The sequence below is a fragment of the Phoxinus phoxinus genome (genome assembly GCF_949152265.1).
Source record: "Phoxinus phoxinus genome assembly, chromosome: 25".
NCBI lineage: Eukaryota > Metazoa > Chordata > Actinopteri > Cypriniformes > Leuciscidae > Phoxinus > Phoxinus phoxinus.
The window spans coordinates 9,756,322-9,768,762 of NC_136900.1; the positions used below are offsets into that span (position 1 = coordinate 9,756,322).

A 12,441-nucleotide genomic window follows, 5' to 3' on the forward strand; every position below is an offset into this window, starting at 1 on the left:
ATAAATATGTTTATATTATATTATGTTAGTGCAGAAAAAAATATATTACAGAAACATTGCTGAAGTGGAGGGAAGAGATGTGCTTGATGCTGAATCGCTGGGCGGTGCTGAGATGGAGATGTCTGCAACAGGTGGCCCAGGATTTGCAGGGACGGGGTTCAGATATTTCAAAAGTGCATCTGAAGAGAGAAGAGGAGGATTATATGTGACCATTGGGTGTTACATTTTATTATTAAAACGCTGATGATAGTGAAACTATAAAAATATGGCAGCACCTAAACCACATTATAGCTTAAACACACAAACAGCAAGAATAATTACATCTGGTATTCATGCATAAAATTCTATTCATTGAGCACTTCTCTAGCATACAGTAGTTACATTTTCAAAATTAATTTTGAAAGTGTTTGTTTTCCAGTATATCTGGCATGGCAGCAATGTCTTAATAACTACACTTTATGATGTTATAACCATGAAACAGAGGAGAAACGTAAATCTTTATTTAAATTGAATTTTAATGTTGCTATTTTTAATAAATCCATAGGCCTATATATAATATATATATATAACAACATTTTATGTAGGACTCATTTTAAATAAAGATTTACGTTTATATAACAACATACATTTTATGCAGAACTCATTTTAAATAAAGATTTATGTCACTACTTTCTACTCAAGGACCTTGACAGAATTGTAGTGGAGTAAAAAGTACGATATTTGTCTTTCAAATGTAGTGAAGTTAAAGTAAAATATCTCCTGAAAAAATAATACATATAACATAAACATTACTAATTTAGCCAATTCAAATGGTTAGTTACTTCTTTACTCTTTGATTCGGGAAAGCAATGTTGTAGTTTTGTCTTTATCGGACGATCGCTTTTTTTAATCCATAATATTTAAGTAGTATTGGTAATAAAAAAATTAAAATATATTCATAAAAATAATAATTTGGGCGCTCGGGCGCCCCAAGGGGTGGGCGGCGCCCTTAGCATTTGCCTATTCCGCCTATGCCCAGGGCCGGCCCTGCACACACACACACACACACACACACACACACACACACACACACACACACACACACACACACACACACACACACACACACACACACACACACACACACGTGTGTCATGTGTGATGGATTTTTAATAGATAAGATAGTAAACTATCTTTTAAACTAACCATGATTCTAACATCTAAACCTCACTTACCTTTTTTAGGCCTAATGGTAAATGGTAGCTAACACTAACACTTTGAACAAAATGTACTAAAATGTTCTGATTCTTTGAATATTGTGTCCATGGGAAATTCTGAAGAGCTGACCATGACAAATATCAAAGATATACTGTCTAGAATTGTCTCATGCCATATTGAGTAATCATCTGAACTCTTGACCCTTTTCTCCATCTTTTCTTTCTGAAAAGGTTTTCCTTTACTTTTTGTATTTTCAATTATATTAACACTGAAAACAGCAATGACAAAAAAATATTTTATTGTTTATTTTGATTCTTTTTTCCCATTTGGATTCATTTGGATTAACGAACCTCGGACAAAAGATCCAAAAATAAATAAATAATTGTAAATCTCATAAGTGGTGTACCAGATGAAAGGGGACAATGAGGATTAAGGGGACATGACTTTTTTTTTTTTTTTATGTGTAAAACAATATAGATTCGACTTATTTTATATTATAAAATAATCTATTTTAAATTAGTTTTATATTATTTTTATTACATAACTGTTGTGTTATAAAATTATGCCTTTTATAAAAAATCTTGTCCATGACTGTGAGAGAAGGTTTGTCACCATATTTTGATAACTGCACCTGTTCAAGGCCGTTTTCCAGGTCTTTTCTCTTATAAAAGTAGAAAGAGCCATTCTCATAGAGTTCCCCAGGCCAGTCTTGGCGTCGAGGTCTGTGCGCCACATCGATGTTCAGAGAAGTCGTATTCTTACCCTCTAGTTACAATGAAAGGCAGAAAAGAAAAATGTGTAAATTTCAGATGTAGTTCCTGCTTTTCTAGACTTTCACCAAACACAAAAGAATCTGCAATCCTTTCCTTATGGGGGTTTGTGAGATGTTTTCGTGAGACTGTACCGTTCTCGTTCACCTCCTCCCACCGAAACTGGTGTCTGCGCACCACTGAAAACACACAGTCACACCCCCGTCCCGTGATCATCTGTAGGGCTTCTCTGATGTGATGAGGGTGCAGACATGGAGACGTGGCCTGAATATGACAGACGATGTCCACCTCTAAAACACAGCCACAAATGACAAATAATAATAAAGATGGAGGCCTTTCTGGGCCGTAAACAGTTTTAATAATGGCAAACCCTTAAATATTTTATACATTTTCCCTCTTTAAGTTACATTTCTTATTAAATATCTCATAATTTCAGCAATATGTTCCTGTTGAATATGATTTTCTCTGCAAATTATAATTCATTCTTTTTGATTCCTAAACATATTTAAATATATATGTATATATATATTATAATATAGGCTATATATTATTATTTTTTACTTAAGTATTTTAATATTATTTTTCTTTTACAAAAGAAAAACTATGAAATTTCTACTTGCCTCACTAACATTTTCACTGACCCCAACACACAAATGCACACACAGACACAAACCCACACCCACACCCACACCCACACACACACACAATCAATCAAAATATGAAGTTTGAAAGGTTTCTAGTGTAGGCACATTTTTCGTTTTGTTGTCAACATTTGAATAACTTAGATCTGACAGATAACATTAAGTTATCTTTTACTGTAAGTCATCCATAACTGTGACGTGCAAAATGTACCTAAACTAGAAAGACCAGAAACATCAATTTTGAAAGGTTTCCAGTTTAGGCACATTTTTCTTGTTGTTTCAAATGCTAAAAATTAAAAATGTATTGAATGATTTTTGTTTTATTAACAATTTAATTAGCCTATGTATTTAATGCTAATTTTTTAATAATTTGACCCTCCATAATTATTTTAGAGTTTACATTTTTTTTATCTTTATTATTCGTGGTGCTTATTATTCTGCTTTGTCTGCCATCGGTTATTCAATAATTAACAACTAAATAATTATTGAGACGCAGACTGGCAATAGCCTAATAATAATTGTATAGCCTATTCACTAGATTATTAGTTTGATAGATTTAAAACCATATGCTTAACGAACAGAGTCGTTTTACAGGGCTTCGGATTTGTCTTTATCTGCCAGATAATAATCACTCAGCCGAGCGACCGGTGTTACTTTCACATCTCCCGTATCACTCCGCGATCTCTACACATAATTGTCAGAAATGGAACAGTTCGTTGAATATCTAAAAAATCTTAAATAAAACGTTTCCATTCCATTCCATTTGTTAAGTAGGCGTAGGCCTATCATATTTGATTAGCTAGCCTACACGGCCCATAGGATAGTGAGAATGAAGCTCAAATTCCAGGACGGAAAAAAATAGAATAACATATTTTTATTCAGATGCCCAAAACTGAGCAAGAATATTTAATATGGTGCAGCCGTGCCCGTTGTTATCAATATGGCCAAAAACCAATAGAAATTCTGATCTATCTACCCATCAATCATGAGAAGGAATCATTTATATTTTCTCACTCACCACACGAGGGCAGCAGTGCCACAGTTTTTGCTTAATCAAAACAGAACAGTGTTTATGTGCTTGATATAAAACTGATTTATATAATCAATTAACTACGCTTTTGCCCTATTATTTTACTGTATTTCCTTGAATTGTGTATCATCAAAATGTTTAGCACAGAATTTGAATTCTGCCAGTTTTAGTAATTGACTAAAAATAAAGGAGGCAGTTGAAAGACAGCGATCTTCACTCTCTCATCACATGAAGGAGTGTGTCACATTCAGGGTCAGAGGTCGTGGCCTTCACCCTCTTCTCTGATGTGAACTTCACAGCAACACCAGCTTTTTTTATCCTTCAGACTCTATCAAAACAAGTGTTTGCTGTCCGTTCTCTCTCCCTCTCCAAACACTTCTGTTGCAAAACCAAGGATGATGGGGTGAGTCCACACTAGACCTAAAAAACACACCCTCTGTGGAGGGTACAACAGTCAGTGGACCAATTTTAGATATGTAATATTGGACACCTTTTTGTATCTAAAATAATAGTAATAGTGCATAAAAAAAATTTAAAATGTAAAAAATTAAATAAAAATAAGATTAAATAAAAAAGAATTAATTAAATAAATTCAATGAAATTTTTTTTTTAAATAAATATTTTTTCAATATATATATTTTTTCAAATTAAATGAAATATTTAAAATTAAATATATAATAATAATAATAATAATAAATAAAATAATAAAATAAAATAAAAAATACAAATTTTATTTAAAATCTGCATTTAACTGTGGAAGGTAGGCTACGACACAATTATGCTACAAATCAGATCTGTAGCAACAGAACAGCGTTCAGTGAGAATAGAGATTCACCCATGTTGAATTTATGTCTGATTATTTGGATTTGTCCATATAACCAGAGAATGTCTAATAAGGGGAGAACTGCCACTCTCTGTAAACTTCCGGCTTCTGAACTGGTTCCACTCTGATTCCATATGAGAGCGCTCACGAGACGAGTGCAAAATGAATGGAGGTCTATGGAGCTATACCCCTCAAAATCCACTTTTCTCAGGATATCATTTTTTGTTTGTTAATTTGAATGTTGTATTCGAAAGGAGATGCACAGAAATTACACATTGCTGGGTGTTAGATTTTTTCACTTCTAGAGTCACTTATTTGCTTTAAAAAGTATTTTTAAATGTAACTGATGTCATACACATCGTACGACCAGAGATAATGCTTTACGACAATCCTTCAGTCACTTTCGCGCTCTGCACTTTCTTTTCTCTCGAGGCATCGACAACACAGCTGACACAGGTAAACACACAACACAACTGACACAAGTAAACACACAACACAGCTGACACAGGTAAACACACAACACAGCCAACACAGGTAAACACACAACACAGCTGACACAGGTAAACACACAACACAGCTGACACAGGTAAACACACAACACAGCCGACACAGGTAAACACACAACACAGCCGACACAGGTAAACACACAACACAGCTGACACAGGTAAACACACAACACAACTGACACAAGTAAACACACAACACAGCTGACACAAGTAAACACACAACACAGCTGACACAGGTAAACACACAACACAGCCGACACAGGTAAACACACAACACAGCTGACACAGGTAAACACACAACACAGCTGACACAGGTAAACACACAACACAGCCGACACAGGTAAACACACAACACAGCCGACACAGGTAAACACACAACACAGCTGACACAGGTAAACACACAACACAACTGACACAGGTAAACACACAACACAGCTGACACAGGTAAACACACAACACAGCCGACACAGGTAAACACACAACACAGCCGACACAGGTAAACACACAACACAGCCGACACAGGTAAACACACAACACAGCGGAAACAGGTAAACACACAACACAGCGGACACAGGTAAACACACAACACAGCGGACACAGGTAAACACACAACACAGCCGACACAGGTAAACACACAACACAGCGGACACAGGTAAACACACAACACAGCGGACACAGGTAAACACACAACACAGCGGACACAGGTAAACACACAACACAGCGGACACAGGTAAACACACAGCACAGCTGACACAGGTAAACACACAACACAGCTGACACAGGTAAACACACAACACAGCGGAAACAGGTAAACACACAACACAGCGGACACAGGTAAACACACAACACAGCTGACACAGGTAAACACACAACACAGCGGACACAGGTAAACACACAACACAGCGGACACAGGTAAACACACAACACAGCGGACACAGGTAAACACACAGCACAGCTGACACAGGTAAACACACAACACAGCTGACACAGGTAAACACACAACACAGCGGAAACAGGTAAACGCACAACACAGCTGACACAGGTAAACACACAACACAGCGGACACAGGTAAACACACAACACAGCTGACACAGGTAAACACACAACACAGCTGACACAGGTAAACACACAACACAGCGGAAACAGGTAAACACACAACACAGCGGACACAGGTAAACACACAACACAGCTGACACAGGTAAACACACAACACAGTGGACACAGGTAAACACACAACACAGTGGACACAGGTAAACACACAACACAGCGGACACAGGTAAACACACAACACAGCTGACACAGGTAAACACACAACACAGCGGACACAGGTAAACACACAACACAGCCGACACAGGTAAACACACAACACAGCGGACACAGGTAAACACACAACACAGCTGACACAGGTAAACACACAACACAGCGGACACAGGTAAACACACAGCACAGCTGACACAGGTAAACACACAACACAGCGGACACAGGTAAACACACAACACAGCCGACACAGGTAAACACACAACACAGCGGACACAGGTAAACACACAACACAGCCGACACAGGTAAACACACAACACAGCCGACACAGGTAAACACACAACACAGCCGACACAGGTAAACACACAACACAGCGGACACAGGTAAACACACAGCACAGCTGACACAGGTAAACACACAACACAGCGGACACAGGTAAACACACAACACAGCCGACACAGGTAAACACACAACACAGCGGACACAGGTAAACACACAACACAGCTGACACAGGTAAACACACAACACAGCGGACACAGGTAAACACACAACACAGCTGACACAGGTAAACACACAACACAGTGGACACAGGTAAACACACAACACAGCTGACACAGGTAAACACACAACACAGCTGACACAGGTAAACACAACACAGCGGACACAGGTAAACACACAACACAGCTGACACAGGTAAACACACAACACAGCGGACACAGGTAAACACACAACACAGCCGACACAGGTAAACACACAACACAGCGGACACAGGTAAACACACAACACAGCTGACACAGGTAAACACACAACACAGCCGACACAGGTAAACACACAACACAGCGGACACAGGTAAACACACAACACAGCTGACACAGGTAAACACACAACACAGCGGACACAGGTAAACACACAACACAGCGGACACAGGTAAACACACAACACAGCCGACACAGGTAAACACACAACACAGCGGACACAGGTAAACACACAACACAACTGACACAGGTAAACACACAACACAGCGGACACAGGTAAACACACAACACAGCGGACACAGGTAAACACAACACACAACACAGCGGACACAGGTAAACACACAACACAGCTGACACAGGTAAACACACAACACAGCTGCCACAGGTAAACACACAACACAGCTGCCACAGGTAAACACACAACACAGCTGACACAGGTAAACACACAACACAGCGGACACAGGTAAACACACAACACAGCCGACACAGGTAAACACACAACACAGCGGACACAGGTAAACACACAACACAGCTGACACAGGTAAACACACAACACAGCGGACACAGGTAAACACACAACACAGCGGACACAGGTAAACACACAACACAGCTGACACAGGTAAACACACAACACAGCTGCCACAGGTAAACACACAACACAGCTGCCACAGGTAAACACACAACACAGCCTATATCATATTATATCAATATATTACGTAATTTTACCTTGCTGGAGAAATGCGTTAGTAGTGCCTTCGTTTTTTTCGGTTGGGTGAGGTCAAATATAATCAGGAGCCTAATCTAAAATTATGTGTTTCATGTTAACAAAACCAGTCATTGTAGATGTTATCCGGAATACATTTTCTAAGTTGAACTGACAACATTTTTTTTAGGGTGTGTCGGCTGAATATTTCCTCTATCATCGTTAGAATCTTACATTAGTTTTGAAGCCATTATCGGTGACAGGTGTCGTGCCAATGTACTTACCCCTGAAAGAAAGTGTATCCCCGGTCGCGGGAGCGCGCACGCATTCACCAGTGAAGGTGGGCCGTTTGTTTGACCAAGGTAAATTAAACTATAACAAATTTAACAGTAAATTATTTAAGTTATCGTTTTACTATTGTTGTTTTATCAATGAGGTTTAGCAAAGACAGCTATCACGTGGCACATCTATCAAAATAATTGCTTTTATTCTATAGGCTAACGATCGGACTAAATTTGCAATGAATTGACAATGTCTGTGAATACACAAAGCGAGTGTAGCTAACGTTACAGATAATGGCCTATCATCAAGTGTTTTATTTTGTGAATAATTCACATCATGTATAATAACAGCAGTGAATATGGACAAGTTTATTGTTTCCTGACAAAAGTTATAGTGGGATACAGATTTTTTCAGACTGTTTTTAAACATGTTATAAAAAGTATCTCCTCTCCATAATGCACAGATGATGGCCTATCAACGTCTCGACTTCCTGTGGCGCCTGAAGAAAGCAAGGAAAGTACCCCCCCACCCCACCACACCACATAGAGAGTGTTTCATTCAGCTGCATCACTTTCTGGCGTGGGAATTGTCGGGCCTCCGACCACAGCGGATAGTGAAGACAGCTAGTAAGATCATAGGAACTGCACTCCCACCAATTTATGACATTTACAATGCTCAGTGTATTTGGAGGACCATCCGCATCATGAAGGACTCCACACACCCACTTCACCCTTCTACCCAGAGCATCCGCGCTGCCACCACCAGACTACGAAACAGTTTCAGTTTTTCCTCACCACTCTAAACACCAAAGCTCCTACAAAATGAACATCAAACACTTCCACACACCAGAACACTTATAGCCTACCCCCCTTTTGCATCTAGGAATTCTTAAAGCTTAGGCCCTAACTTGAAGTGAGTCTCCAGTACACTTTCAGTTTTAATATATAATAGGATACAGTAGATCCTGTATCCACTTTCTTCATCGCTTGAATGTACAAAATATACAGTAAGACAATAACTTTGGAAACTGTTTTTGACATGCTGTTTACATATAAAGTATTAGTTTATTAATCAATCAAAAGAAAGTTAGGGCCAATCCCAATTCTACCCCTTACCCCTTCACTTTCCCCTTCCCCTCTGTTTTGCGCGTGCACGTGGAGGGGTAGGGCTGTCTCGATTCTCTTTTGGTTGGAGGGGTAGGGCTGTCTCGATTCTCTTTTGGTTGGAGGGGGAGGGCTAGGGGGAAGGGCCAGATAGCCCTTCAAACGAAGATTTTTCGGGACCACACTTCAAACAAAGGGGTATGAGAAGTGTCACTGCATACACCGGCTACAGACGCAAAATGGCTGCCCAAGCAAAAAATGAGACCATAAATGTAAGAATTGTTGGCTTTAATAAGTATTTTAACGACAAATAATGATTTGTTTTATGTTACATTCAATCTTGTGTTCATATTTACGGTCAGTTCCTTCAAAGAAACGTTTGTAAAAAAAAATCTCCTCTCCCCCGAACAAAGCACACAAGCTATTGGTGCGTTCAAGTCATCTCGTAAAGATCGTATTTATGAGTTGAACGCACATGAACGCCACACAATGTCGTATTTCACACAGTTTCACACAGTAAATAAATAAATAGGACAAACATAGGTCTGTACCTCCAACGTGTTAAATATAACACCACAGAAAACAAGTCCTGTGTACAAGTCCTGTGCATCTTGGAAGTTTGTGATAAACATCGGCGCATCTCCTGTAACGTAGGCGACAACGTATAATGACGTGTAACGGTGTAGTAGTGGTGTCCCATTTCTTAGGGGAATATTTTCACCCCTACGCCTTGCCACTCTGTTTCAAGGGTCAAGGGGAAGGGGAAGGCGAAGGGTTATGGGTAGACGAAGGGGAAAGGGGTAGATTTGGGATTGGGTTAAGGCAATTGTGCAATTATTTTATTAATCAATATATTGTAAGCCATTTTTCAAGCAAAATAAAGAATTTTATTTAAGATAAGAAGACACAAACCTGGAAGGTGTAATGTAATACTAGGTGTATTGTACTGGTCCTCCAGAACAATAATGTACAGAAAACTAAGGAGTACAAGTAGTACACAGGAAGGCCTCCTCTGTTGGTGGGTCTTGAACGTACATATGGTGGAACTCCCGCAAACAAATGTCACACTGAATCTGGAAAACAAATTATTTGGATTTTTGGGTAAGAGGCTGCAAATTTTCATTCTTGACTTCTTGTTGTGGCAAAAACAATATTTTACAAATCACAGCATTCCCAGGCAAAAGAGACGTCAAGATCCAAATTGTATTTAAAAGAAAAATATATATTTATTCTTGCAAGAATAGTTCCCATTCTAGCCACACAGGCCAGATGCGGGCTGGGGTGAAACCCCAGCCTTCACAGACCAGTTTGCAGGCAGAAGTGAGACCCAGATAGGTGCTTTACTGGTAGTTTTATTATTGTTCTCATCAAAGCATTCTCTAAACACCCACCCCAGAGGGCAGGGACTAAGTTGCCGCAACCCCTCCCTAGCCTAGGGTCACTTCTGACCCACAGAAGTGACATATGTCAGTCAGGTAATCTCCGAAACAAAACAAAAAATGCAGAGCATGCATCTATAATTCTTCATATACACTCTATAGAATGTGGTGTGGTGGGGTGGGGGGGTACTTTCCTTGCTTTCTTCAGGCGCCACAGGAAGTCGAGACGTTGATAGGCCATCATCTGTGCATTATGGAGAGGAGATACTTTTTATAACATGTTTAAAAACAGTCTGAAAAAATCTGTATCCCAATATAACTTTTGTCAGGAAACAATAAACTTGTCCATATTCACTGCTGTTATTAAACATGATGTTAATTATTCACAAAATTAAACACTTGATGATAGGCCATCATCTGTAGATTTTTTTTGGGGGGGATACATATTTTGTCAGGTCGAAAATACGGTCTGAAAAAATCTGTATCCCACTATAACTTTTGTCAGGAAACAATAAACTTGTCCATATTCACTGCTGTTATTAGACATGATGTGAATTATTCACAAAATAAAACACTTGATGATAGGCCATCATCTGTAACGTTAGCTACACTCGCTTTGTGTATTCACAGACATTGTCAATTCATTGCAAATTTAGTCCGATCGTTAGCCTATAGAATAAAAGCAATTATTTTGATAGATGTGCCACGTGATAGCTGTCTTTGCTAAACCTCATTGAAAAAACAACAATAGTAAAACGATAACTTAAATAATTTACGTGTTATAGTTTAATTTACCTTGGTCAAACAAACGGCCCACCTTCACTGGTGAATGCGTGCGCGCTCCCGCGACCGGGGATACACTTTCTTTCAGGGGTAAGTACATTGGCACGACACCGGCACTAACTCCCGAGCATGACATCATAAGGTAAGATGCAGATATTTGGGCTGTGTTTTTAAAATTTATCATGAGTTCTGAGCGTTCTCACATAACTCTGTCCTCATTCCTATGGTCATCTGTTTGGGCTTTTTAATATTAGGATTTTGTTTTAAAATAGCTTGGCCACCCCTTTGGCCACCCCTCTCACAACTGCTGTTTCTGTCTCTTTTTTTATCGTCAAGAATTACATTTTTTTAACGCAGAACCGTACTCTTTAAGACCACACACAAAAAAAAAGTGAGACGCGCACTCCAACTGCACCTCAGCGCCAGCGCAAGACAAACGAGTGCGGAAATGTGCAGGTGCCGAACGAGCTTCAGCAGAACAACAGACAGTGATATACGCATAGTAAATAGTCAATGTTTCTCAACTGGTGGGTTGCAAGACCGTCGCTAGTGTGCAGTCAAAGAAACAACAAGCGTAAACCTTTTCTGATGCCACTTTGAAAGATGTGTGTGAAAGCTGGTGACACTTCTGTCAGATGCTGAGAAAAGCGGCGCGCGTTGTCCTACATTAGTTGGCTATCTTCGGTAAGATGAGATTTTGTCAGGCCAAATGTCAGTAAAACTAAATTTACTGTCCTGTCAGACGTTGTACTGTGCAAATACGGTGTGCAAATACGGTGCGCAAATGCGGCGTGTTTTGACGTCAATTGACTCGTGAAATAATCAAAAAGGCGATTAAAGCTGTGTCAAAACTGCATGCATGTATTTGTTACAACTCTGACTAAAATAATCTGCTATGTGAGATCACAATATAAGGCACAAACTGATGTCATTTTTAAATGTAGCCTACAAATAAATATAAGCACTGTGCATTTGTACTAGCTGGCGTTAATTTGTAAAGAGGACAAAAATGGATCATTTTTAAACCCATAAAATAACTAATTTTACATTCTGGCATTTATGTGCTGTTGACTTCCGCCTTGTTCACATTCTTGCACATGGGGATTCAAAAGAGACATTTTTTTCCCCTTTTTAATTTAGGTAGCCTATGATAGAACTGTTGCAATATTTATTTTGACAACTAATATGCAGTGTTAACTTTTTCAGTTGCAA

At 39.1% G+C, this 12,441-nt stretch overlaps 1 protein-coding gene across 1 annotated transcript in view; it reads right to left on the reverse strand.

The window, feature by feature from the left end:
- Positions 1-12,441, reverse strand: part of LOC306993197 (N-acylneuraminate cytidylyltransferase B-like) — a 15,998-nt gene continuing 3,557 nt past the window's right edge. Inside the window, exons 2-5 of the mRNA XM_079602814.1 lie at positions 9,980-10,690; positions 2,102-2,257; positions 1,829-1,962; positions 1-179 (exon numbers count right to left, since the gene is read on the reverse strand). Of these exons, the coding sequence (XP_079458940.1) occupies positions 168-179; positions 1,829-1,962; positions 2,102-2,257; positions 9,980-10,190 (513 nt within the window). The 5' untranslated portion in view covers positions 10,191-10,690 and the 3' untranslated portion in view covers positions 1-167. The remainder of the gene's footprint in view (positions 180-1,828; positions 1,963-2,101; positions 2,258-9,979; positions 10,691-12,441) is intronic.